The sequence below is a fragment of the Anguilla anguilla genome, chromosome 16, assembly GCF_013347855.1.
Source record: "Anguilla anguilla isolate fAngAng1 chromosome 16, fAngAng1.pri, whole genome shotgun sequence".
Classification (NCBI taxonomy): domain Eukaryota; kingdom Metazoa; phylum Chordata; class Actinopteri; order Anguilliformes; family Anguillidae; genus Anguilla; species Anguilla anguilla.
Genome location: NC_049216.1, coordinates 20,650,985 through 20,675,964, shown reverse-complemented (window position 1 = coordinate 20,675,964; position 24,980 = coordinate 20,650,985). Strand labels below are relative to the sequence as shown.

The 24,980-nt window shown below is 40.1% G+C and overlaps 1 protein-coding gene across 5 annotated transcripts in view; it reads right to left on the bottom strand.

The window, feature by feature from the left end:
• Positions 1 to 2,803: 2,803 nt before the first annotated feature.
• LOC118214964 (phosphorylase b kinase regulatory subunit beta-like) overlaps positions 2,804 to 24,980 on the bottom strand; it is a 52,557-nt gene continuing 30,380 nt past the window's right edge. For 2 of the 5 annotated variants that reach the window (XM_035395277.1, XM_035395274.1), the window contains 17 exons: positions 18,351 to 18,406; positions 17,861 to 17,954; positions 13,622 to 13,705; positions 12,702 to 12,806; positions 12,268 to 12,350; positions 11,968 to 12,058; positions 10,933 to 10,994; positions 10,626 to 10,788; positions 10,024 to 10,105; positions 9,212 to 9,269; positions 8,659 to 8,749; positions 6,095 to 6,297; positions 5,638 to 5,772; positions 5,308 to 5,455; positions 4,662 to 4,769; positions 4,415 to 4,555; positions 2,804 to 3,987 (listed from right to left, as the gene is read on the bottom strand). In XM_035395277.1, the coding sequence (XP_035251168.1) occupies positions 3,853 to 3,987; positions 4,415 to 4,555; positions 4,662 to 4,769; positions 5,308 to 5,455; positions 5,638 to 5,772; positions 6,095 to 6,297; positions 8,659 to 8,749; positions 9,212 to 9,269; positions 10,024 to 10,105; positions 10,626 to 10,788; positions 10,933 to 10,994; positions 11,968 to 12,058; positions 12,268 to 12,350; positions 12,702 to 12,806; positions 13,622 to 13,705; positions 17,861 to 17,954; positions 18,351 to 18,406 (1,839 nt within the window). In that variant the 3' untranslated portion in view covers positions 2,804 to 3,852. Of the gene's footprint in view, positions 3,988 to 4,414; positions 4,556 to 4,661; positions 4,770 to 5,307; positions 5,456 to 5,637; positions 5,773 to 6,094; positions 6,298 to 7,290; positions 7,382 to 8,658; positions 8,750 to 9,211; positions 9,270 to 10,023; positions 10,106 to 10,625; positions 10,789 to 10,932; positions 10,995 to 11,967; positions 12,059 to 12,267; positions 12,351 to 12,701; positions 12,807 to 13,621; positions 13,706 to 17,860; positions 17,955 to 18,350; positions 18,407 to 24,980 lie in introns of all 5 variants that reach the window. The other 3 variants (XM_035395278.1, XM_035395275.1, XM_035395279.1) reach the window with 3 other exon arrangements.

Sequence of the window (24,980 nt, the reverse complement as noted above, 5' to 3'; positions counted from 1 at the left end):
GTCAGCACTACAGTATGATTCAGGGGGCAGATCATCCTTTTGTGCCAAATATCTTTGCATTTTGCTGTTTTTAAAGTAAGCTCTGATTGAACAATCAGTTTTGAACAGGACTGAAGATTCAACGGGGTTTAAGTCAACAGGATCTTCATTGTCTCATTATTCAAGGTTGATTTTACAGGCAGCTGCTGTTTTTTTCACCCATTTTTAATTTTACACAATGATACTTTGTTTGCTGAAAACATGTCCTGGCAAGTCAAGTATGACATCCAGGCCACTGTTATACAGTACACGTAGTGCATAATATTTTATCTTTCATTCTAACCTCCACAATATAACAACTGAATGACATTAAACAATGCAATTGCAATTACCATTCAACCTACAAAGAGTTTATGCCTGCACTGGCAAAGCTGATTATCTTTTTTAGTGACCTGATGCACAGTAGTTCATGTTTTTTTTTTTTTTTTCCCCACTGGTTTCAATAGTATCCACTGCAGCAGCCTATTGCATATTGGGTCATAAAAATGCATCCACATTATTGCAACAGATCATAGTTTTTATGGAAGCTCATTCTTGGATCTTGGGAAAAACATCCATAAAAAAAAGCACCGCAACTGGTTGTGTGACCAATTTATTTTTTTACTTTACGAACTGTACTTCAGTGCTCAACTGAAATAGCTGAACATAATTGTAGTTTGAAAGTAAAATTGACACTTTCATGATCAAAATCCATACTCACCTCTCCGAACGCCTCCATGAATCAGAAACGAGAGGGAACCAAGACATACCGATCACATTTGAAAGTGTGCTACAAAGCTTAATATTGTGATAAGTTACCTGATCTGGCACCATTTACAGCTCTGGTAACCATGTTTTCCACTCAGTAAAAGGCCAGTACAATTTCTGGAGCAGTGAAGTAGGCTAACCGATATAGACACATACATTAAAAAAGCTTTTATGTCCTTGGAGTTGGAGTTGGTCACAAAGTACACAATTTAAATATTAACAAGATTTACAAAATGATTCTAGGTTTGTGTCAAGGACTTCTGTCTGTTGAAAGTGTTACCCATGGTTAGGTCTTAATTAATTTGCTTAATTTATTGAACTTACTCAATTTTTAGCCCAACCACACAAACCACACTACTGACAGATCAATATATGTTAGTTCAAATGATGTTCAGTATCCACTCAAAGACTGTAACTAAATAAATATAAAATAACAAATAATAATAGTTGCATACTAATAGAAGCAGAACTGAATGACAGGGTAACTTTATGACATATAGTCAAGACTGTTGTGGCAGTATGAATTTAAGTATCCACATAACAGGATTATGTCAAATATTTTGTCTCATTTAGAGATTAAAAGAGCAATCCATTTTCTATCTAGTTGGAAATTCTGCAGAGCTGTTCACTCAGTGATGGAGACTGTGTGAATGTTGTGGGAGCCAAAATCAGTAAAACTTGCAATATGCAAAATGTCACGATACCCATTTAAACACCCTGATTTATCTGAAGAGGCTGAGCACAAGGGATTTGGACATGTTTACTGCAGGGCCTACCCAGGAGATGAAATCACAGCCCTTTCCACTTTATCCTGAGAACCCCTAGATCTAATATTATTGCTATAAAATTGGTAACAGACTGGCATAAAAGCTATAATGTTTATCTTCTGTATACGGTCTGAAAAATGCAATGTCCTCTGAATTATGGGTGTTTTTTCCCCGTTTTAATTTCCAGAGCATTAAGTGCTGAAATCTTCCCTGATGTGAAAAGATTTGCAGTGGATTGGCACAAAGCTTTAGTCAGCTTTGTGCACACCATAAATCCTCAAACAGCACTCAGCTCTCAGAAGTGCTTCATTGCAGAATCCTTAAATATAAATTATTTTGGAGTTCAACTTGAATTACCTTACCATTTGGTATGGGCTGTTTTTGATTGTCAGGCTGCCATATTCTTCTGGCACAAGTGGTATCAGTGAGTGCTTTAACACAATGACTGTTCATTCAGGGCCAAACAGACAGATGTGAATAAATATGGCATTTGCATCTATATACGTAAACACATTGTTATAGTATTTCAGAAAATGTCAGTATTGTGATTTTGTAAGAGACGGAATAGAAAAATCCAAACCTTATTTATTTACACTATACAATTCACTGCCTAGTCAGAACTGAAATGAAAAGTCAGCATTGGAATCCTTATTAATTATCTTTACTAATATGTTCCAAAGTCTTTTAGGTTTAACAAGTCTTAAACAGGGGATCAAAGGTATCAAAGAAGCTTGTAAGACATTTGGTTGATCACATCTTCAGTATTTTCTCCTTATTTCTCTCCTATATTTGACTGCATACCATTAAAAAAAAAATACTGATTTCAAAGATGGCCTTTGTTCAGACTCTTGAGTGGCATTACAGGTAACCCAGGTGATTCTTTGTTGCTCTAGAAATTCTGCAATTAAGTAAAGCTATTGAGCAAGACAGAGACTTCATCCACTGTACATTCGTATATATGTCTATACACTTCATTCAATTCAATGTATGCTGTCCAGTTAGTTGAATATGCAATAGTTATGAGTGAATTCACCATCATACCGAGTGTGTGTTTTCCCTTCGTAAGGTACAGTACTGTACAAAAAATAACTTTTTTGGGTTCGCCTTACTGGTAACATAGAAGCGTGTTGCAAATTTGGTTTTTAGTCATTTTCCCCACCACAGAACATGACAAAAGTATGGATTTCTATTAAGGGTTCAGAGAAATTTTCCTTGATTACTAATCAAGAAGAATACAAGGACACCAATGATTAAATTGTAACAGTTTCTCACATTTTACTTTCATGCTTTTCAGTCACAGCCAGCAAAACTACAGGAAGTCACTGCAAATATGAATTATCAGGGGGGAGATGGGGATGCAGAATGAAACACTTGTTCACTGAAAACTACCCACCAGACGATTACAACTTGCAACACTGCATCAAGTAAGACAGTTTTATTTATTGAGATGCATTCTGAGGGCAGCATTAGATATCAGGTGCCCAATCAGAAAAAAGGAGTAGGTGGTGGTCATTATTCATCGTATGCCCAAATAACAGCCTCCTATGCCCAAGGAACAGAATAAGTGCGCCCTGCAGATTTAGTGCAGTCATTAGTGTGGTAGTCTCTCCTGCTGGAAACCCGAGTTTGAGGATCACCAGATCCTTTCTGTTGCTCTTTATTTCACTCACTTAAAAAAATAAATAACACATTGAACTGCTTGGCATAAATACAATGAGATATATGGCAAAATTATTTAATTAAATACAGTTCAGGAGAGGGGGTTTGAGGGAATACAATATTCTTTTTTTTTTTTCTTTCAGCGATGTCCCTAGTCTAACGAAACATAAAAATTAACCCCACCTCCTCCTTTTTCTGATTGGGCACCTGAGAGAACCAATCAAATATAATGCTGGCCGCAGAAGGAATTTTGAGAAGTAAAACCCCTATAATATAGGCACATGGCTTGTAACTACATGTATTAACAAATGAATCATGAATAAAACAATCAAAACCACATTCAGAAAAAGGTAACATTCATTTTAAGAACAATCTCTTCTCAGCCCTGCTTAAGGAGCTCATCAATAAAGCTGAGGTGGTTGCAGTACAAACATGCAGTTGCCAAATCTCCTGGCAGGGCCTTTTTAAAGCTGCGTTTAGAAAGCCAGATATCCAAAGCACTAAGGAGCCTGTCTTAGCTTGCCATGCAGGTGCTGTAAAAAAGTGATTTTCAGGATTTGTGAATGACGGGGTGTTCTGTGAAGCAGCCCCCCCAGTGTGAGTACACTGTTCAAGCCCTGAGTAAGGTGTAGCAAGGCGTTTAGCTGACGGTGCAGGGGTCCTCCTTGAGCTTCACCTCTCCCTGCAGCAGTTGGATCATCACAGCCTTGGTAAGGTAACAGGACGTCCCACCCTTAGCCAATGGAGGGCTGTTGTAAAACGCCTCTGTGTTGTCCTGCAGAATACATGGAGATAGTTACACTGGGATGACCAAGTACTGTTACTATGCTTTCAAAGACCTTTTCCAGTGCAATTCAGATGCATGGATGCAATGAGTACACATACAGTATCAACGTGGCTGGGAGAAATAAACTGAATTACCTTGTGCTAAAATTTCAATATCTAAAATAAAAAGCCCACAGCTCAAGTGCCTATTGGAAATCATGGTGTATTAAAACACATCACTCTCAATGGCAAACTCCTTCTCCACTCAGGTGGAAAAAAAAAACACACACACACACACATATAAGCCCGTGTGTTGTCTGCAAATACATACAAATGAAAGCGGTGAAAAATTAGTGATTAAATCATCCTAAATTCCGATGTGCACACGCAGGGGAGCAGCACTAAACTGTTGCTGTTGCACATGCAGCAGTACGCACATGTTTTTTAGTCGCTGTTGACTGGCTGTGGTCCCTCTGGAAGTCACTAAAGGCCTCTTTCACCAGAGAGTCCAGGTTCACTTTATCCTGGAACTCCAGCTCCGGGTTTCTCTCCAGGACAATGGACACCACCATTAATAGCTACAATTACATACACACGGGTGGGAAGTAAGCTCAAACAGACCTGTACCATCATCCTTCCTTGATTCATAGGCTTCTTCCAGAACAGAACAGAATGGTGCCCTACCTCCACAATGATCTGCCTGTACTCTGGCTGATCAATGTGCTTCAGCATGTCCTCCACCAGCAGAGAGAAGTTCATCTCGTACATCGTCATGTCCGACAGTGTGGGTTGCTATATGTGAATATAAGCCATACAAAACTATTTTGCAATAGGAATTGACTGATGGGAACTATCATCAACCATCTGGTTTCTGAAAGCATCTTTAACAATCCATGGACGTGATCTCAGTGGAACTTCTCTACCAACATGTCCGCCCTCCAGCCCGTTTTAAAATTTGATTTTATTTACGCTCTGACCCTGCTCTTGGCACGCAGCCTGGATTCAGCTCATTTAAAAAAACTTGACTCGCTGAGCTGTTGTCACTGCTACATTACAAAAATGATAACAGGCTGTTATGAGGATATAGTGTCTCTCCAGGCCCACATGGGATGAGTTAATCATCAGCGCATCATCCCTACAACACATTTATCTCATTAGAAATTTGCATTTGAGAATCTACAGGACACTAGGGCAGCCTGTGTGTCACACACAGATTTTTATGTTACTGGCCTACTTTTTCATCAAGAGTCTTATGCTAGGTTTATGGTAGTGCATACTAATGAACAAAAATTAACAGAGAACATAGAACCATTATTACTATAGTTTGTACCTGTGGGAGGTGCACACCAGCAACTACAATGCCATTGGGAGTTCTCTCCAAAATCTGCCACACCCGGTCGTAGAAACCCAGAGGTGTTCGATTGAGAGAGCCGTCAATCTGGCGCCTGTCCAGCCAGGACCTACAGAAACCAGGCAGGCTGCAGACGGTCAAACTCAGACTCTTACCATCTACAGACGCATGCATGCCTGTTGTCTTATGTTGTATGTTGTTTGGTCTACCTTGTTTCTGAATCAACATCAATACTTCTGCATGCTAACAGAAAGTCAATGTGGGGATCTTTTTGTATCCATATCAATCTGTGATTGACAGAGACATTACCTCCCAGTTTGCTCTGGCTTGAGCACATCCAGCAGCAGCTGTTTCACTTCGCTGGGGGACAGCTGGAATATGTCCCGAGGTGGCATGTCCCCAGCTCTAATCTTCAGTTCATGCTTCATGGCTTGAACAATCCAACTGCACCACAATCGATACATTATGTTTTAGTGCTGAAAACACTGAACATTTGACTGTGTATGCATTTTCTAATGATCCCAGTAGACTGCAGTGGTTCAGACTGCACTAAGAAGACTGGAATACTTCAAAGCGCATAGCTAAAAAGCCAAGAAACACCTACAGTAGTAGTAATACAAAATAATTACTAATTAGCGTCAAATACAGAAGTGCATGCACACACGCACGCATGTACTTCACTTGGAGAAACCAAAATAAATTAATATCTAGCTGAACAATTGCTTAAACCAAAGCCCTCCCTCCCTTCCTCCCTCCCTCTCCCTACCCGATCCTAATCTTGAGCATGCCGCTGAAGAGCTCGGGGTTGTTGGAGATAATCCAGCCGATGTGGATGACCAGCTCCTGCTGAAGCACAGCCTCGCGTTCGCCATGTGGACTGCACTGGCTGTAGATGATGTCTTTGATGACTCCCGGAGACAGGGGGTTGGAGATCACCACCTCCTCGTGACCAAATATCCCCAGGGTCACCTGGCAACGCACAGCCTGTGTCACCTGAGCTCCCCATCTTTTCATTTCATTTATACAATCGTGCCTCGCAGCTTTTACCTACAACTACATTTAGACAAAAAACATTTTGTTTCCCACTGAAGTGAAATGCAAATGCAAATTGCCTAAATGCCTGCATTTTTAAAGGAAGCACTGTTATAGCTAGAAGCTCTGAAGTAGACTGACTCATTAGTTATTGAAAAAGTTATTTAACATGAAAGACATGGAAAAAGATTACTACATTTTCAAAATTCATAGGAGGAATGTCCATTGAATCCATAACATGGATTTCAATGTTCATGAGAATTGGAGAGATAAAAGATTGACACAAAAATACCTACAAAGCAAACAGGCTTACCGTGGAACCTCACATAAATGTGTTAATCAGTGTTAAAAGGAAAACAATTTCCATCTTTAAAAAAAATATTCATCTGCAGCATCTGATTGCACTTCCTGGGGATGCAATCTAAATGCAGATTCACACCACCTGTAGGTACTCATTTCTAATGAATCACTCCAAAGCTCTTCAAAAAATTAGGCGAATAGCCTTTGGAAGACCAGAATGCTATTAACCTTCATCTTAAGCCAAAGCACAAGGAAGAGGGGAGACTGGATTAGTTAAGAAGCAACATTACATTATTAAAACATAAAGAAACAATGGAGAATGCACACGGTTAACACGTATGGGTTATTGCACTGAGGAAACAGTGGCAGACCAGCTTTAAAGAGGCAGAAGCAGGCAGAGTTGGCAGGCAAGGGAGGGAACATGCACAACTAACACCATATATTTGTTTAAAATGCTTTGCAAAACTAAATAAATAAGCATAAAACTGATTTGATTTGATCTACAGTTAATCAGTGAACATTAAAATGACCACTCCATCAGAATGTATTTTCTTCTAAATTAATTTAAATGGTTAAGAATACCATTTATTGCAGTGATTTGTAAGTTTCTGTCCGCAATTTACAACTTACCTGCTTACCATGAACTAAAACTCTAGTAATAGCGGGGGCGATGCTGTCCACCAGTTTAGTTAACAGACTGGCAGCCAGTCGTACAACAGACCTAGTGGACAAGAAAACAAGTACATCCTCACAAAGATCAAAACACTTTTGCCAGTCTGATAAGACCACAGTGCGCAGTGCTGCCAAGACCAACTGAATGAATCTGATCTGTATAATTGAAGTATAAACACTTCAGCTATGAATAACTCTGATAAGAAAATTATTTCCTTGGATATGCCTAATATTTTTTATTAGCTTTTAATCAGAATCTGAAACTGTCTAGATGTACAAATTATGAGCAACACTTAAGCAAGAGCTACTCAGAATTATTTTTCAAAAAGTTACTGTCATCTTTAGGCATTTTACATTATGCATCTTGTTAATTAAACTGAACCCAGAGTGTGCTATATTTTAATAATTAAAATTATATCTCTGGTCTGATTACAAATATGAAAAAATAATATTTAAAAGCATGCCCCCAGAAGGTGGCATTGGAATTCATAAGTATATTCCCCATGTGACAAAGACTATTTATCTGAAGCTGCATCTCATATTACAAATAACTTTTGTCAATTTAGTCTTCTCAAATTCATTTTCACATTAATCAGAACATTGGAACTGCAATATATTTTAATGTTCACTAATTTATCATGAGAAAGAAAGGATGGCCTCGTATTGTGCATTGTGCTGTAGCTGCTTAATTCATACTTTTAAATAAAGCGACAGTCATAAACAAAGAATCTGCAGTGTTTTTTTTAAACAGTATGCAGCTGATAAGGGCATGATGCTTCACATGTAGAATAAATAAAAATATCTCAGTGACACCAAATAGTAATATTGAGAAATTGCTGAATTAATGCAACAATTGGATCAAGCAATGAGTTGTGGATAAAAAGCAACTGGATTATACGTAATATGTATTAACAAAACAATCCAGTCTCCAGATATACAAGTAACGGGGGTGTATTAATGTTTTTGGAGGAATTGAACAGTGCCCATTCACGCTACAGGTTCCTTTTTCCTTTAATTATTCCTTTCTGTTTGTGAAAGAAATAACACAACGGTGAGGAATTATAACAGTGGCACACAGAGACGTAAAGCACAACAGCAATGCACAAGCTCAGAGGCCATTTTGCCGGCATCTAGCTGTTGCGATGCCGAGCGTTTGAAATGGGACAAGGTGAAACAACTTCTACGAATGCTAAAGACCCACAAAGGCAGTGAGACTACACTAGGGGGAGGTAAGGAAAGTGCACTCTGAGTTAATGGGGATAAGGGAACAGTCATGATCAAAACACACCACACATGCTAATGCAGATGCTCACTCTCTTCCATTACCTGCTTGCCATGAACCACCAGTGTGGTAATATGTGGTGCAAGAGAACTGGCAACCTTCTTGGTTAATGCAGCAGCATAACGCACTGCCAGCCTATGCAGGTTTTGGTTTATTTTTTAGGATAAATTATCGATGGGCGGCGTTTAAACGTACAAAGACAAAGACAGCAAAAGAACGAGAGAGAAATTAGTAGTAGAATTACACAACTATTCAACAAGCTAAAATATGTTGTAAATGCTACTGTTTGTTACTGAAAAATATGATAGCATATCAAAATAAACTTCAAACATGTGGGCAAGGAGAAGTCTTCAAATATTCAGACATGATCAATTACAGTTGATATATAAGGTAATAAATACTACTACTACTACTACTACTAATAATAACAATAATAATAATAATAATAATAATAATAATAATAATAAATAAGAATAATAATACAAGAGCTTACATGTTAATCACAGTTGTGCATGATTAAGTTGTATTTACTTTCCAGTACGAATAGCATTCAATCACAATGAAATCAGACAAGTGAAAGGGTGAAAGGGTTCTGACCAAAGTTTCCGACTGCCAGCTCTTCTGTAGATGCGCTCGAGCTCCTCCGCGAGGCTTGCTGCAAACACAAACAAACAAGCAAGCTGAGCTGGGTGAGCCACGTACTACTTCACACGCAAAAAGAGAGGCAGACCTGTCAAACGTGGACTTCCGCTAAGATCACACTTTAACAGATGATAAACACATCAACTCTTGTTTACAAAAGTTAAATTGGGAGGGTTCAAAGTTACATTCCTGAGCTTTCATCTTCAAATGCTCATTCAGGCAGGATGTCATTCTGAACGGTAAAATTTAACTGCCAGATTCATTATCCTCTGCACTCAAGACATGCATCTAAAATGTCAGCAATCAAAAGGATTTTACAGCTTGAGAAAAAAACAACTGTTTCACAACCCGTTTTATGTTAGAGCCCTCCATGTAAAATCAGTGGATTATTGACATTATTTCTGCCCGGCAAAATTGAACTGTCAAACCGAAACATGGCCCTTTAAGTTGATTGTCCCGTTTTATTTTAAACACTGAGAAAAGCTATTCCAATAACCGTTGCATAGCTGTAGGGCGCTAAATGGATTAAGGTCTAGGCATCTAATTTACAGTGGCTTTACTGAAGTGAAGTCGTTTCCATTCCGAGGAAGGCTAGCTGGTCTTGGTGCGCTCAAAGCAAACAAGCTCACAGACCCAAACACTTTGGTGCAGTAGCCAAGGGAAATTGGCCAATAAATAGACCAAGCAGTGTTTTTCCCATCCCTCTAAATGGGGGCTTCAGTTTGACTGGTGCAACATGCAGCAACAAAATTTCACAGTGTACACACCGTCTTTTGCAATAAAATCAGGTCCCTCTTTCTTTAGGAGAATGCAGGCCAGCTGGGCCTGGCTGACCAGGCAATTGCAGTCCTGAAATAAAAAAATGGGATGTGAAGGTCACAGGGAAAAGAAATAAAAATAGCAATTACCAGTATATCTATTTGTTCTGTTTTGTTACACGCTTGAGCTATGCTGTGATGTCTGAAGCTCATGCAGGTTTCTTCCAGTGCATTTCCATGAAATACTTAATTGTCAATGTTAAAAAATTCACAAGCTATAGACAAAACAAAGACTGGTCATTGTACTGTTATGTCCAAAAAAATAAATAAATTATAATCTCACCCGAGACAAAAGTAAAAATTATTTTCCAATAGGTTATACTTCTTAAGAATAAGATACTGACCAAGCCAGTAAAAACAGACCTCCTAAAATATCATACGTATTCGATTTTAATCAAAACAGATTTAAGCAATTGTTTTGTTTTTAAGCACTGCATAAAAGAGTGTGTTCAAAGTTGCACAGAAAATGCTTTGCAGTTAGATGGAATGGGCAGGCTCTCCTCCACGTGTCAGAGGCCTAGGCGTGTGTGGGTGTTGGGCGGGTGGCTCACATGAAACTTCTGCAGAACTTCCACGGTGGATTTGTGAGTCCACTCCTCAAAGTCGATTTCAGGCTGCTGCTCCAGGTCTGAGGCATTGGGCGTGCTGGTCTGCCTCTTCACCTTGGAGTGCCGAGGCAGCTCCAGCTCCTCAAAGCTCTTAAACTCTGGGATTCTTTGAAAATGGAAACAAACAACTGAACCCGCCTGCCCACAAATGCACACGCACTCACCCTTTTTTCTCCCTTCCACACATGCACAAAGTTAATTTTCCAGTGATCACCCACAATAACAAAACAAAAACAGACAGGATGCTTACTCGTCGACTTCATTTATGCGTAGAAAGTCCAGCTGCTCCACCACCGCGCCAGATATCAGTGTCTGAAAGATTGATACAAGGCTGCACCAATGATCACGGCCCAAACACAGGAGCCAGATATATTGTGGCTCCCGGCATCCAAGCCCTTTGGATATGCAAGGGCGTAAATTTGATGGAAACATAAAATATAACTAGCTAGGGCTGGTGCACTGAAGCATTTCTCCTCCTTCAATTGAGAAAAAAAGTGTGTAGGGAACATATTGGATTTGTGCCTGTTTCAGTCACAGGTGCACAGGACAATAACCTTGTAAAATGTCATACACAATAAACTCCTGCACACTGTTAGCACTTGGAGAATTCATGCTTATTCAGGAGACTCACCCTACCAGGATGAACTCCGTGTCCAGCCTTTGTGTCCCTAAATTTCAGAAGTCTCACAAGTAGGAAGAGCCTTGGTTAGTAAAACCAGTCGGCTATTAGGAACACCTAGAGGAACGTGTGTCCTCATTAGAGGAAATGGTAACACTAGGCAATGTTAACTCAGCTATATATCAACCAAGCATAGAGAGAGCAGGACAAGGAGGGAAGCTTTGCGCTCATTATCCACATGCTGCTACTCCTGCCTCATGCCAAGTTTATGCAGCCAACTTACTATTCACTCAAACTAACTGCCGGATATTGTTATTGACAGTATTTTTTGTGATCACGTGTCTGTTTATAACTATTCCCTCTAAATTAAACACTGCTGATTCTGAGTCTCAGTCTTGAAGTCTTGTCCAACAGGTCCAAATTTCTGTGATTTTCTACATATATGATTGGCGGATGGGTACTGCACTAATCCATTGTATTCAAAAATGATGTGCATTCAAAAATGAAGTCCAACAGTGGAAGCCCATGCAGGGTAGAAAACTTTAAACATCATATATTATATGAGGAGAAACGCTAGATAAGAAAACAAAAAAAAAAAAATAAATCTAACAGCAGGACATGTCCTATGAGGTCTTAATAAATCTGAATAAACAGCAAGGGGAGCACCTGCAGTCTGTCCACATGGACCTTCACCCCTCCAATGTTTCCCTTTTTGAAAGAGGCCAACATGTCCAGGACTGGGTTGAAACGGCTGCCCCTGTAGCACAGAAACATTAGTGTGGGATTTAAAAAGCAGATTAGACAGCCTAACAACATGATTTATAGCACTGAGGGAGTAAAAAAAAAAAACTTTTAATATGGATACCTTTTTTGGGCTTGTTATTAATTCATTCATTAATTCATTTAGAGGCTGTTTCAGTTGTTTAGTGGTTTGCCTTCTAATCGATTGAGCTTAACAAATCTTACTTGATGTTGTCTTCTCTAACGAGTACCAGGAATAATGGTCGCCCAGGCATTTTCCAGGAAAGTTTGATGAACTGCAAGGCATTCTAAAAACACAAAAATGTAATATTTCATACTGCCACGCACCAACACACTGATGAAAGGACTGGTGGGGAAATTCAACTATTTGCATTTTTTCCACAAACAAAACTTACTGAATGGAGAAGAAAAACAATGACTTTTTTTGTAAACTCAAACCGAAGAACATTTTGGATTAAACCCTGGCCATTTTATGCAAATATGCACAAATGCTTTCCCCAAACACATCCTGGGAGTATCTCTGCATGGATTTAATGCCTGTACAAGACCAGCAGAGTCATGACTTAAACTGAATTTTTGCTTTCTGAACAAACATAGGATTCATGACATCTTTAAACTAAGGAGTAAGAATGGCTCACCTTGATGTCATCTATCAACAGCATGACGTCTTGAGACAAGTAGAAGTCGCTCAAATCAAAGACGATCGGGTAGCAAACGACAGTCTTCCCCAGGATTCTATAAATCTTTGGGGAAGAGAACGGAGACAGACTATTACATGAGCCTGAAAACCAAGATGAATGACTCTGAGGCCCAGAAATATGCATTCTAAGAGACAACCTATCGATTCTGACAGAGAACACACAGATGCACACCACCCATAAGCGCACACGTCCAATGACCACATGCATCCCTGCAGACATCTCCCTCGTATTACAACACAACAACAATTCAATCCGTTCTCCTCCTAGAACGTTTCACTCGTGATTGCTTTCACAGGGTTTTATTTCCTCGTCTTTCACCTTTAAGACATTCAGCTAATAGCCAATGGCTCTCTGAAGACATTCAGTGAAGACAAATGATAGAAGTGCTGCATTTAACACAAAGAGACTTTCCCTAAAATGGAACACAAATATAGGCTAATGCTCAAAGTACAGAAATATTCTTCATAATAATAATGAACGCACAACAACTGAATTTCAAATATATATATACGTCGCATTGGTATGCTTATGTGTACATGGGTCAGGATTAGTCCTTGGTAACTATTGCAATGCCTGACATTTATTGCAGTTGCTTGGTTTTCCTAAGAGTATCAGTACCATTTCTGTAAAGGTGATGTAAATGGTAAATTGAAAATGGATTTCTTAACGGAAGAATACATGAATAAACAAAACAAATACACAATAAGCAGCTGTGTATATGCCCTGAAGGCAACGGCAAATAACCTGACAAACTCACTTGCAAAGCTATACAATTGATTGGTGGAAAACATGGGCGAGGATGATGAGATCCAAATAAAATTGTAAACCCCCCCCCCCCCCCCCCCCCCCCCCCTTACCTTGCTGGTTCCTAGGCAGCCCACCGGCCTCTCCGGGCGCCCACTGAGTCCCAGCTTCTTGTTGACTGCCAGGAAGCGGTAGGCCTGGAAGGAGGACCACCAGCGCTGAGTAATGTCCCTCTCTGCCCTGCACAACCTTTCCAACCCACCGCAGTGACTCACAAATGATGCTCTCCTCCATAAACAAACTGTGGAATTCAGTCTACAGTCAAAATCAGCTATGAGGTAGTCTACAAGCAAAAACGGATGAAGCCTTCAAAAGCTAGCACTGGTATTCACTGCTGCTTCAGAGAGGCTGCAGTTTGTACTGTGGGAAAAAACATGCTGACAGCAGTACCTTGGTTTCTCTTTTCTATAAATCAAAATAAGTCACTGTTTAAATGAACTGAATAACCATGCTCTGGAATTCTGTGACAACTTTTTAAATGCTTCGTAAACTCCTCCCTTCCCTGAGCCCCAATAGCTGAAATGTCCTTTATTAATTTGAGAGGTCGCACATTAGCTCCAATTGGCTAACTGCTTTTTTACCTGTGCTGAACACCAGCTGAGCTGCATGGCTAATGTGCTAAAGAAGTGCACTACTGATGCAAGCAGACTACAGGCACATGATTAACCAGACGATATGTTCTTGCTTTTCTGTGTATATGCGTGTGTGCTTGTGTGTATGTGTGTGTGAAGGTGGGGGGATACCCTGTTGACTTAATCCCTCCCTCCTTGATCTCTGCCATGGTCAAATAGGCACCGTTCATCACTGCATCTGTAAACAAGCTTCCGGCCACGTTTGCCGACAGCCCCGACGCACTGACATTTTGATATTATTCCGATCGCAACCTTTTTCCCTCCAGGGAAGCTGAAGGCAGCCCCTGAGATGCCCGTGCCGTTTGAGCGTAACAGCCGATCTGAAGGTCATCGGCAGGAAGACTCTCCGCAAGGCCACGGTGGAGCTCCAGGTGGTTGCTTCAGCAACTCTGCCCACAAATTATTCACTTTCATGTTTCTCGCCTTTTGAAATAATAACGGGCAGCAGCATCAGTCTGAGGCACTGACGAGGCCTGCCTCCCGCTCAGGGCTTCTTTTTCATCTCTCGATATTAAACACACTGGGGAAAAAAACCAAGAAAAAAAAACAAAAACAGGAAAACAGCAGTCTGCTAATGCATGCGCATCTTTCAGGTGAGCAGATGCCAAAGCTCCTCTAAAATATGTTAGATTTTAGCGCCTTGATATTTTAGTTTACTGATATCCTGGGTCGTTCTGTATCGATTTCCTTTAGTACGAAAGAGCATCCATGCGCAGTGACCATCTGACCACTGACAGTCCAGTACATTAACTTGCGCTCTTCACTGCAGCTGGGTGTGAGCTCACTTCCAAAATGAAATATGGAACACTGTATTATGGAAACCTGCTACTCTGTATGTAGTCGCTCCAGCAGGCCAAGTTTTCTGTCACCGTAGTGACGTTGACCATGTAATGTGTTGCAGAAGAATAAACCTGCGGTTACATTAAAATGAAACGTGGATTGACCAGCGGCCTTTAGCTTTGAAAAGACTTGGCTTCTTTGATGTAACAGGAAACTAATTTATGGCAACATTGAAAGAGGTGGATCACTCGGTTAAGGCATACATTTTGGTGTATGGATAAGCTGCGCAGTCTCAAATCAAATCCAGACTGTGCCAGTGTCGACCGTAGACAGTAGCTTCATAAGGCGATGTGCAATTGGGGTTTGCGTCGCCCAAGGTATGGGTGTCTGCGTGTCATCACTCTCTGAATACTCCCTGAGGTCAATCGGGCACCCACGAACTACAAAGCCGCATATGAAAGGTCTTCCTCCGACTCCACTCTATGTGAAATGAACTGTAGTGTGCAATGTGAAAAGAAACAGCTCTTGACAACGTGTGTTTTGGTGAGGAACCGTGGATTCCTATACTCTCCCGAAGGGGCAGTGGGGTTCGCACATGAACACGCCTGTGCTTCAGAACAATGACAATGTAAACCGTCCCTCAAAAACTAACTCCATCCAATCCCTTCTCCCAGGCAATGCAACAGCATACAATGCAAGAATACAAAATTGCACATTTATTAATCATCCTTAAATCCTTAAAGTTTAAAATGGTTTCAGCAATAGTAGTTTATAATCTCCCTAGCTCACAGCCCTCTCACAGATGGCAGGCCTGAGGCTGAAGAGTCATGCCATTTCAACAGTAATCTCTCTCCTCCTAGCCCGTGATCTGCGAAGAAGCGCTGCCTTTTTACTGTCCTCTCTGCCCTCTACGACCCGGGCCACAAGCTGCCAGCTCAGCAGCTTCACAGAGCCCTATTAGAAACAGCCAGGTGAGTGGTAGCACACCGCATGCTACCGTGGTGGGAGGTAAAGATCAAGAGCAACCTGCAAGGCAGTGTGGGACATGCAGAGGAAGGCAACAGCCCACCGCTGACAATACCGGATTCCGCGCTGCGTGAGAGATCGAGGGGAAAAAGCAGAAACCTAACTAGTGAGGAGTCCGCAGCCCACGGCCCGCCATCAACCAGAGAGCTAAAACTGCATGTGCAGTTCTACTGTAATTAATTAAGGCAGAATGGCCTCTGAATTACAAGGTCAAGAGAAAGTTGTAAATGTTAATTATGCTTCCACATCAATCAAAAAAAAAAAAAAAACTGAACATGTGCTAATCAATAGGTCCAGTCCCCAGCTGGGTAAGGCAGGAGCTGTAAGAAGAAGAACTGCACAATTCAAGGAATAGTAATGCAGCACCGATTCATGGTACTAGCACATGAATTCTGGCTCTAGGAATGAATGAATTTAATTCGAACTGACACTAGGTGGCACTCTACACCTCTCAGTGCCTCTTTAAAAAGTCAGAAAGGTATTACAGATAAGAAATGCAAATCCAAAAGTCACCAAATAAGGTAATTAAAATAATGAAAATAAAAACTGGAACATTAATTCAGAATTAATCACATGTCAAATTACATTGCCAGTAGCACTGTAGAATGTTTGAAGATAAGTGTGCTTTGGAGCTGAATACCTTTCAAATACTCCCTGCGCAGAATACTAATAAGATTTTTTTTTTTTTTTTTTTTTAAGACTAGCACATCCTAGTCTTCAACCCACTCATGGAGGAATATCAATATATAACTGATTTGTCCTGAGAGGCAGTTATCCTGGCCAACTGACACCCTCCTTTCGCCCAGCTGGCCACAGCGGGCACAGGCACGGTCCAGATTCAATACCAAACCGTGAGGCTCATCCATGCACTAGAACAGCACCTTAACGGGATGGCCCACTCAGCAACCCCCTTGAGTAAATACATCTAGTTTAATCTAGTGCAATCATCACAGGGGCCGTCTGGGTAGTGTAGAAGTATAAGCACTCGCCTACCACCGCAGAGACTTGAGTCCTGATCCTTGCATTAGCGACTCCTACCGGTTGGTCGGGTCACCTGTTCAGCGGGGAGGGGATCTGGGGGAGATAGCGTGAACCTCCGCACGCGTTACGCTCTCCCAGTGAAACTCCTCGCTGTCAGGTGAATAGAAGCGGCTGGCGACTCCACATGTATCGGAGGAGGCATGTGGTAGTCTACACCCTCCCCAGACCGACAGAGGATAGCCCATCGTCCAGAACCGTGATTCACACGGGGAATTGGTATAACGACTAAATTGGGGGGGGGGGGGGGAAATGAGAGAAAAATGGCAAAAAAAATAAAATAAAAAATCCAAGTACATTCATCATATTTTCAGCTGGATTGCATCACTGTGTATTTATAACTTGCTGCAGCATGCAATGTTTGAAAAACATAAGCACTACAGTTAATAAACAATTTATCTAGGTTTATGCAGATAAAGTGGAAACCTTTGACTTGAGAGTCAGGTGTTTGACCATTCTACCCTTCCTTTTCTCTTTTATAATTTGATAGATTGATGCAGGGTTGTGTGCAAGCATTGCTGACTCATCCACCACAGGTTGAGCCTCATCAAAATTTACTCTATTTGCTGAGCTAACCAATATATAGTTGATTAACTGAGTCAATTGGTGACTCTAAATTTCCCATAGGTATGAGTTTGTGAGTGAATGGTGAGAGTGCCCTGCGATAGCTTGGCAACCTGACCGGGGTGTATTCCTACCTCTCGCCCAATGCATGCTGGGATAGGCTCCAGCAGCCCCCATGACCCTGACTAGGATAAGCAGATATAAATAATGGATGGATGGATGTCTAACTGAGTCATTTATTGACTGCATTACCTTCACCAGCTCCTTTTGGGCCCAGATCTGGATTGGCTCCACTTGCTGGGGTGTCTGGGTCTGAATGCCATAGGTGTTGAGGAAGACCTGCAGTCTAAAATCAAGAGACCAGCTGGTTAATAGGCTTCTGTTGGCCACATGTCCTCATAAAGGCACCACCCCTCACCCACAGCACAGTAAATGAGTGAGTATATAAATCACTATTGAGTACTGGGCCAAGATTTAATGAGCAGCCAGAATTATACCGCAAACTAACACAGCTCCGGAAAGACAGTACTACTGCTACTGCTGCTGCTGCTGCTGCTGCTGCTGCTACTACTACTCACACACACACACACACATCTGTAAAGAAAAAAATGGCTTATCGGCTAGATTTAGCAGAGGCAGATAAATATGTTAGTCTAGACAGAATATAACAAATTTACAGAAAATACAAGTATTTTTTTTTAAATGTGTCACCTTGGGGGCAACAAAATAAACCTGAACCTACCTCTGACTCTCAGCAACCAGAGCCACATGAACCACCACATCATTCTCAATGGGGCCCTGGAAACAAATAAAACAGACATAAACCGAAATGAGTCCACCCTGCGTTGAAGTCCATAAAGGCACCTTAGTTAAATGGGCACAGATACAAAGAGACAGGGCCTCAATATAGTTTTTGAAGATCCGGACAGGATTCCAGACATGCTCCCTTAGAAAGGTTTAAAACAGCATTTAATCAGTCTGGAAGTGCAGGCAGGATAAGAGTGTGGCCTGGGACTGAAGGCTGTAAATCTGCACAGGCTCCTGTTGGGCAGTTCATTCAGGGACCAGAAGAACAGAGAGGAAAGCATGGTAAATGCTACTCTGAGAAGAGAGAGAGAGGGGCAGAGAGAGCGAGAGAGAGATGCATCTATGCATGAATGTAGTATTGATAAAGGACTGTCATAAACATATTTCTGATATAAAGTTATGGCATTTACTTTTGTGTAAACACGTATGTATATGTGCGCTGGCATAAATAAATAAAAACTGCTGAACACAGATGTACTCTCTTGCAAAAACTGTACTGAGCTGATATTATGAGAGCTGAAATCGGACCAATGTGAAATGTTTACATTGTGTGTTTAATGTACAATAAGCCTCATCTTAAATAATTGATTTACAATGTGGAACATGTTTTAGCCTCTGTCAAACAAATAAATAAAAACCTTGGTTTTGGGATGCTGAGAGTGCCTTTTGTGCCAGTGTGATGGCAGTTTATCGCTCCTAACTGTGTCTTTAATTTCGCACGGTTGGAGCCTTGACAATGAATGTGGGGGAAGTGATTATATTTTGACAAAAAGAGAAGGTTTATCGCCCTCGTTATAATCAGCAGAGCTCACTGCAGGCAGAGGAGAGAGCCTCTCACTTGATTAATTGCCAACGGAAGCCTCCAATGGAACAATGGAACAATGGAAAACAGGCGTATTAATGTTTCGCTTAAAAAAATAAAAATAAAAAATAAAAACATTTTTTCCACAAAAACATTTAAAATATGACACATGGGCATGTGTGTGAAAAAAAAGGTGTGCATTCAGTTTTACTTTTGAACCAGTATTGTCTGAAACGGCAGATTCTCACATAGGAGTGCATCAAACCTGACCCCAAACCAGAGCCCAAAACACAAGTACGGCTAAATTCTGGCTTAAAATAACCGACTCATCCTCTCCTCCCTGTGTAGAGATTATTAGCTTTCAGCAGGAGATGTGCTGCAGAGTTTCTGACACCAGCCAAAAGCAAAGTGACCTTTAGACCCGAGGGCTGTGGCACAGTGGCACAGCTGGGCTGGCATGGGGCACAGCGGGAAGGAGGACACCCCCATAATGCCAGGAACCCCTGACAATGATGAATAATAACATCCTCTGCAAAAGTGAGCTTTGTAGTGAAGGAACAATCAGACAAATTACACCTGCAAAAACAAAAGATCACTCTCTCTCTCTCTCACACAGGCACACACACATACACATACGCACACAACATACACACACGCACAAAACCACACAGAAACACACACACACACACACACACACTCTCTCTCTTTCACACAGGCACACACACATACTGTACACACAGACGCATACACATACACACACACAAACATGCACGCACACTCACACATTCTTTCAAACACACACACACTCTCCTTCACACACACACCCACACACACACACACAAATATAAAGTATACTATACATACACACACAAAACAAATGCAGTATTTGCAGTGCATCACAAAGTTAACAGACAGTAAATAATGATATTTTTTAAAAAAACTACTGTCTATGTTCATGTTTAATTTGTATTTGTGTTTTCAGAGTAAGGAAATCCTCCTGTTGTGTTCATTCATTATTCATAGAGTTCCCAAGCTATTTTATCAGAGAATGCTAAAATGTCACCATTTACCTCATGCAAAATTTCTCTCCATTGCTACTAACATGATAATGCCATTAATAAGCTGAGTATGGCCACACAAAAAAAAGTCTCGTAAATGTGAACAAATATTGCACTATACTCATTGCCAGCGAGACCTGTAGATAAGCAGAGGAAAATGCAATACATCAAGGGTTGTGATGCTTTCACTGACTCAAGCAATTTGCATTTTCAATATTCCAATTAAACTGTTAGGATGAACTGACAAAATATTTCCCATTAGCAAACAAGACGTGTCACAAGTGTATAGTTGGGTGAGTCACAAGAATTCAAACCCATTTGTTGTGAATTTTCAAATGAATAGCATTAATACTGGGCTCAACTGATCTGAAGACATTCAAGACAACCAACATATTTCATCCACAGCACAACAGCTCAAAGCCTGAATGTGAATATGAGTTATCTCACCAAGTAAAATATGTTAGGAAATACATGTAAACATACACAGTACATTAGGAAATACATGTAGTACTGCTCTTATATCCAGCAGGATACTTGCACTGTGTACCATATGCTTGACCTTCACCAAATTCCTAGTTACAGTATATAAATGAGTAACGTCAAACATTGTCTATACAATATAACATAATAATACATAATCATATCTGAGTTGCCTAGCATATTAACCAATCATGACAATGTGCAGCTAGACTCAGTGAGCTGTTTACTGACACTAGGGACACAGGGGGAAACATCTACATTCCATTTCCATCACATGGGATTAGAAAAAAAGCCAATTTGAAATGAATATAGTGACAGCTGACCTTCAGATGTTTCAATTGGTAGCTTGCGTGTAATTCATTTAAATGTCTTTATACTTTGTTCAGGTGAGACAAACGATCATCTTGTTACTCATGTGCACATGGATGACTGGGGTGATAGCACTAGCATCAGGACAGCATGCTGTAAACTGGGCCCACCAAGTACTGTATGTGGTTAAATGAAATAAGCTTTATTCAGCACAAGCCTCATGCCTTGCATATACATTAAAACATCTGAGCAGACTTTGCAATAATGAATTGAATGTATTTTGCATGCATCACTTGTGCGGTAAAAATATGAACCTTTCTTTAATACTGACAAACCAATTTACCATGCAGTGGAGCAAAAATAAATAATGGTGTGTCATACTAGCAAACCAGACCTGGTTCAAAAACCTAATTTCAGAGAATTTATACATGCATCCATTTAATACTTGTATAGCTAATGCTGAATCTCATTCTTGCATAGTATAAGCATTTTCACATTTGTGCACCTCAACATTTTAAAAACTCTGTTCTTAATTTTGTTATGCCTCTTGAATGCATATTATGATTGACAAAATTCCAAATTCTGCTTTCATGTCTTGTATTCTGATGTTTCTCTATCAACCCTCAAATATTTTCTTATTGGTTTATCATGACTTTTGTCAGGTAAGCTACTGCCCATTGTGTTAACACTGTAGGGTGCAAAATAGGTTACTTCTGCAGATTGATTGTGCTTTTAGCTTTAGATGATGTGCTTCAATTACATAGGAAATTATAATTGGTCAAATTTCTATTGCATATTTTATTTTTGCATCTACATGCGCCACTGCATCTAGTCCTTTTGTCAGCTATACTCTTGATTCATAAATGTGCATATGTGCAATACGAAATATTGCTCCAGCAAAACAAATTGTAACATTACTGGGTGTGCGTGTGTGCTTTTGTATTTTTATATGTATGTGCACGTGTACATGTGCGTGTGTGTGGATACACGCATGTGTGTGTTAGCACAGCTTCAAATTAATTGTAAAATAAAAACCTTAAGTCTCCACCCACTTCCATAAAATGTCCTGACAGGTGATCTGAACTGACCACACAAAACTGCGGAAGCCTTTAATTACACATTGGACAGTTCCCCCTGGAAACACCAAATTGATGGGGACGGGCTCAGAGAATAAATCTACATATATTTTATATAATTGAGTACACTAGTTTTTTTTTACCACCATTTTTTCATACCTAAAAATGGCTTGCTTTAATGGTAATGCCATTTCAGAGCATAACCACAATTATCTGTTAATGACAGTGAGAGCAGCACTGGTGAATTAAAGTTCAAGGTTTATTAAATAAAATGCACTTCATGCTGAGGACACTGAACTATCATATAGCAGCATTCAGATTACCATAGAAACCATTTTACTATACAAGTAATGTATGATGTGCAAAGCAAACGGTTTATTATCATGCTTTTATAGAAATTCAGTTGGATCCTTCAGGGTCCTATTGTGTGAGTAATTATACTTTGCAAAGCTACCTGCCTGTATTACTGATGTAGGGAATTGAAGTTCGTATAACATAATACAGATGTGTCTGGACTTATGGCCTTCCTTCATGTATAAAAACACACTTCCAACAACCCATATGTCTAACAAAGCAGTAACAGACACTTGTGATGTTAGATGAATAGGGAATTTTACAACTAAACCAAATGTGACTCAGCCCAGCTGGAACCAAAGCAATTGTTCCTTGTTATATTCAATGACAGCCACATTTAATGTAACACCTGTCTAAATATATTGTGGTGACATTGAGCTACAGCCAAGTCAATACAGAGTTTACAGCCAATATCAAATATCAAAAGGATATTGATTGACATATGTGTAGTCAACATCATAGTATAGAAACACAAAACAAATTTACCAGTATAGGTAGTCAGTACTTTTATTATGTAGAGTATGGCTAAATAATTTAACCTGCCTAGTATGCATGAAGTATAAACAACCTGATAATGCCACTACATTAATTGTGGTGCCTGTTTAAATCATATGGTAAAATGCAGAACAATGTACCAGCAATAATGGTCCCATCAATTCTCACAACTTGATAGTGACAAATGCAAGACCAAAAGGTCAGGGTGAGGATTACCACCCCAAATGCAAGCAGGAAGCAGAATGGCTTTCTACTTCATTTCAAAACCTCGTTCTCCCTGGGAACACTGATGCCTTGAGCTTCTATGTTTACTGTGATTTAGAAATAAAAATCAAAATGAACATTACAGCAGAACTTGGTATTAGCCAATAAAATCACTTATTTCTTCGACCAGACACATGCATGTCCCTACAGGATGAAGGTATTTGTCCTTCCTTTGAAACATTCTTGAGATACAAAGACAAAATGGCTTTAGAGCCAGATGGAGCTTCCAATGACAGAAGCTGCAGACTCCTGAGCTGAGCATTTTTATCGTTCCAAAAATAAGTTTTTTCCCCCAAGTACTGTGTTCTAAAAGGTCAGCTGTGGTCTATTTGAATTGACTACTGAAAATGACAGCTTGTAAACAGTAAGCAGTTCAATTTGTGGATCAAGCTCAGCACAGACATTTCAGAAACACACTGGAAAAAGCCGCAAAGCCAAAATCTTGAAGTGCATTATTGTCTCAATATAATGCACCAATGAATTATTCTGAACATGCTGTCTTGATCTTGCCTGTTAAGGACAGGATTCTGTCCCTTAAAGCACACATTTGGTACCAGATCTTTTGTTGTCTGTATGGACTTTTTCTAGTATAATGTCTGTCAAAGTCTTTGACTGCATTGCTATCCAACAAAGAAAATGTCTTTTTTTTATTCTCTGGTAATTTGTCTGATAAAAAAAGCATCAAAATCACACAACAACAAAAGACCTACACAATTTCAATGATTAGAAAGCTTGATGAAAATACTGTTGGTGCAAAAGAACTACCAGAATTTCAATAATAGCACACAGCAAGAGAAAGGCATATATTTTTCTTTTCCCCTGTTCATCTCTGCTCCTGCAAGGCACTCTGTTTAACGGAAAACAGCTCTCAGCACATACATGGCAAACTAACTCATGCTATCAGTCCCTGAACACAAATCAATAGCAAGTCTCTTTATTTGTCACCATTACTTATGACAGAGATGGAAGACAAGCATTTGAAGGCAGGTTACAGGTTTCAGCAGTAATGGTTTATATGTGGCTGTGCCAAGTGCCGTCAGGGTTTCCATGTGAGCCAGCAGTGTCTAACTTATACAGCAAAATCCATGCTAAGCACTGTCCATTGTCACAGTAACTCAGACTAAGTATGAAATGAAGCCACTGTGGCGGAAATGAATTGCCACAAAGCCCACAAGATGGAGCAATCAATGGCATCATTTCATATACACTGATTTTTCTGGAACTAGCAAATAAATAAACAGACCACTTTTAATAGTTTAAGCCTTTACCTTTCGAGCATTTTATACAGTAAATACCAGTATCTATCCTAGATGCCAAATATTAAATAACTAGAAATGATTTTTGATGAAGGTTATACCAGTCTCTGTTCTTTGCCATGGAACTGGGTTTCAGAAAGTGGGGAAGGAGAGGAAGAGAGGACCATAGCTGTTGCTTTAGACTAAACAAAAAGGTTAAACTGAGGCACTCTGTGGAAGAAGGGAAGGGAATAAATGTGAGTTAAAATAACTTTTACTTAAAATCATCATGGCATTTCGGCCAAATGCTTTACACAGAGGTCTAAGAGCACTGCTCATTCCAGCATTTAGCCAAGTTCTCTAAGCGCCATGTCACACTGCAGTTCTTATCAAGACTCAGAAACTTTCTGAGCCTTCAAGAAGTGTTTTTAACACCCCTATCTATTCATTAGTTAGAATCTATTACTGCAACTTCTCATTTGTGTTAGGGTC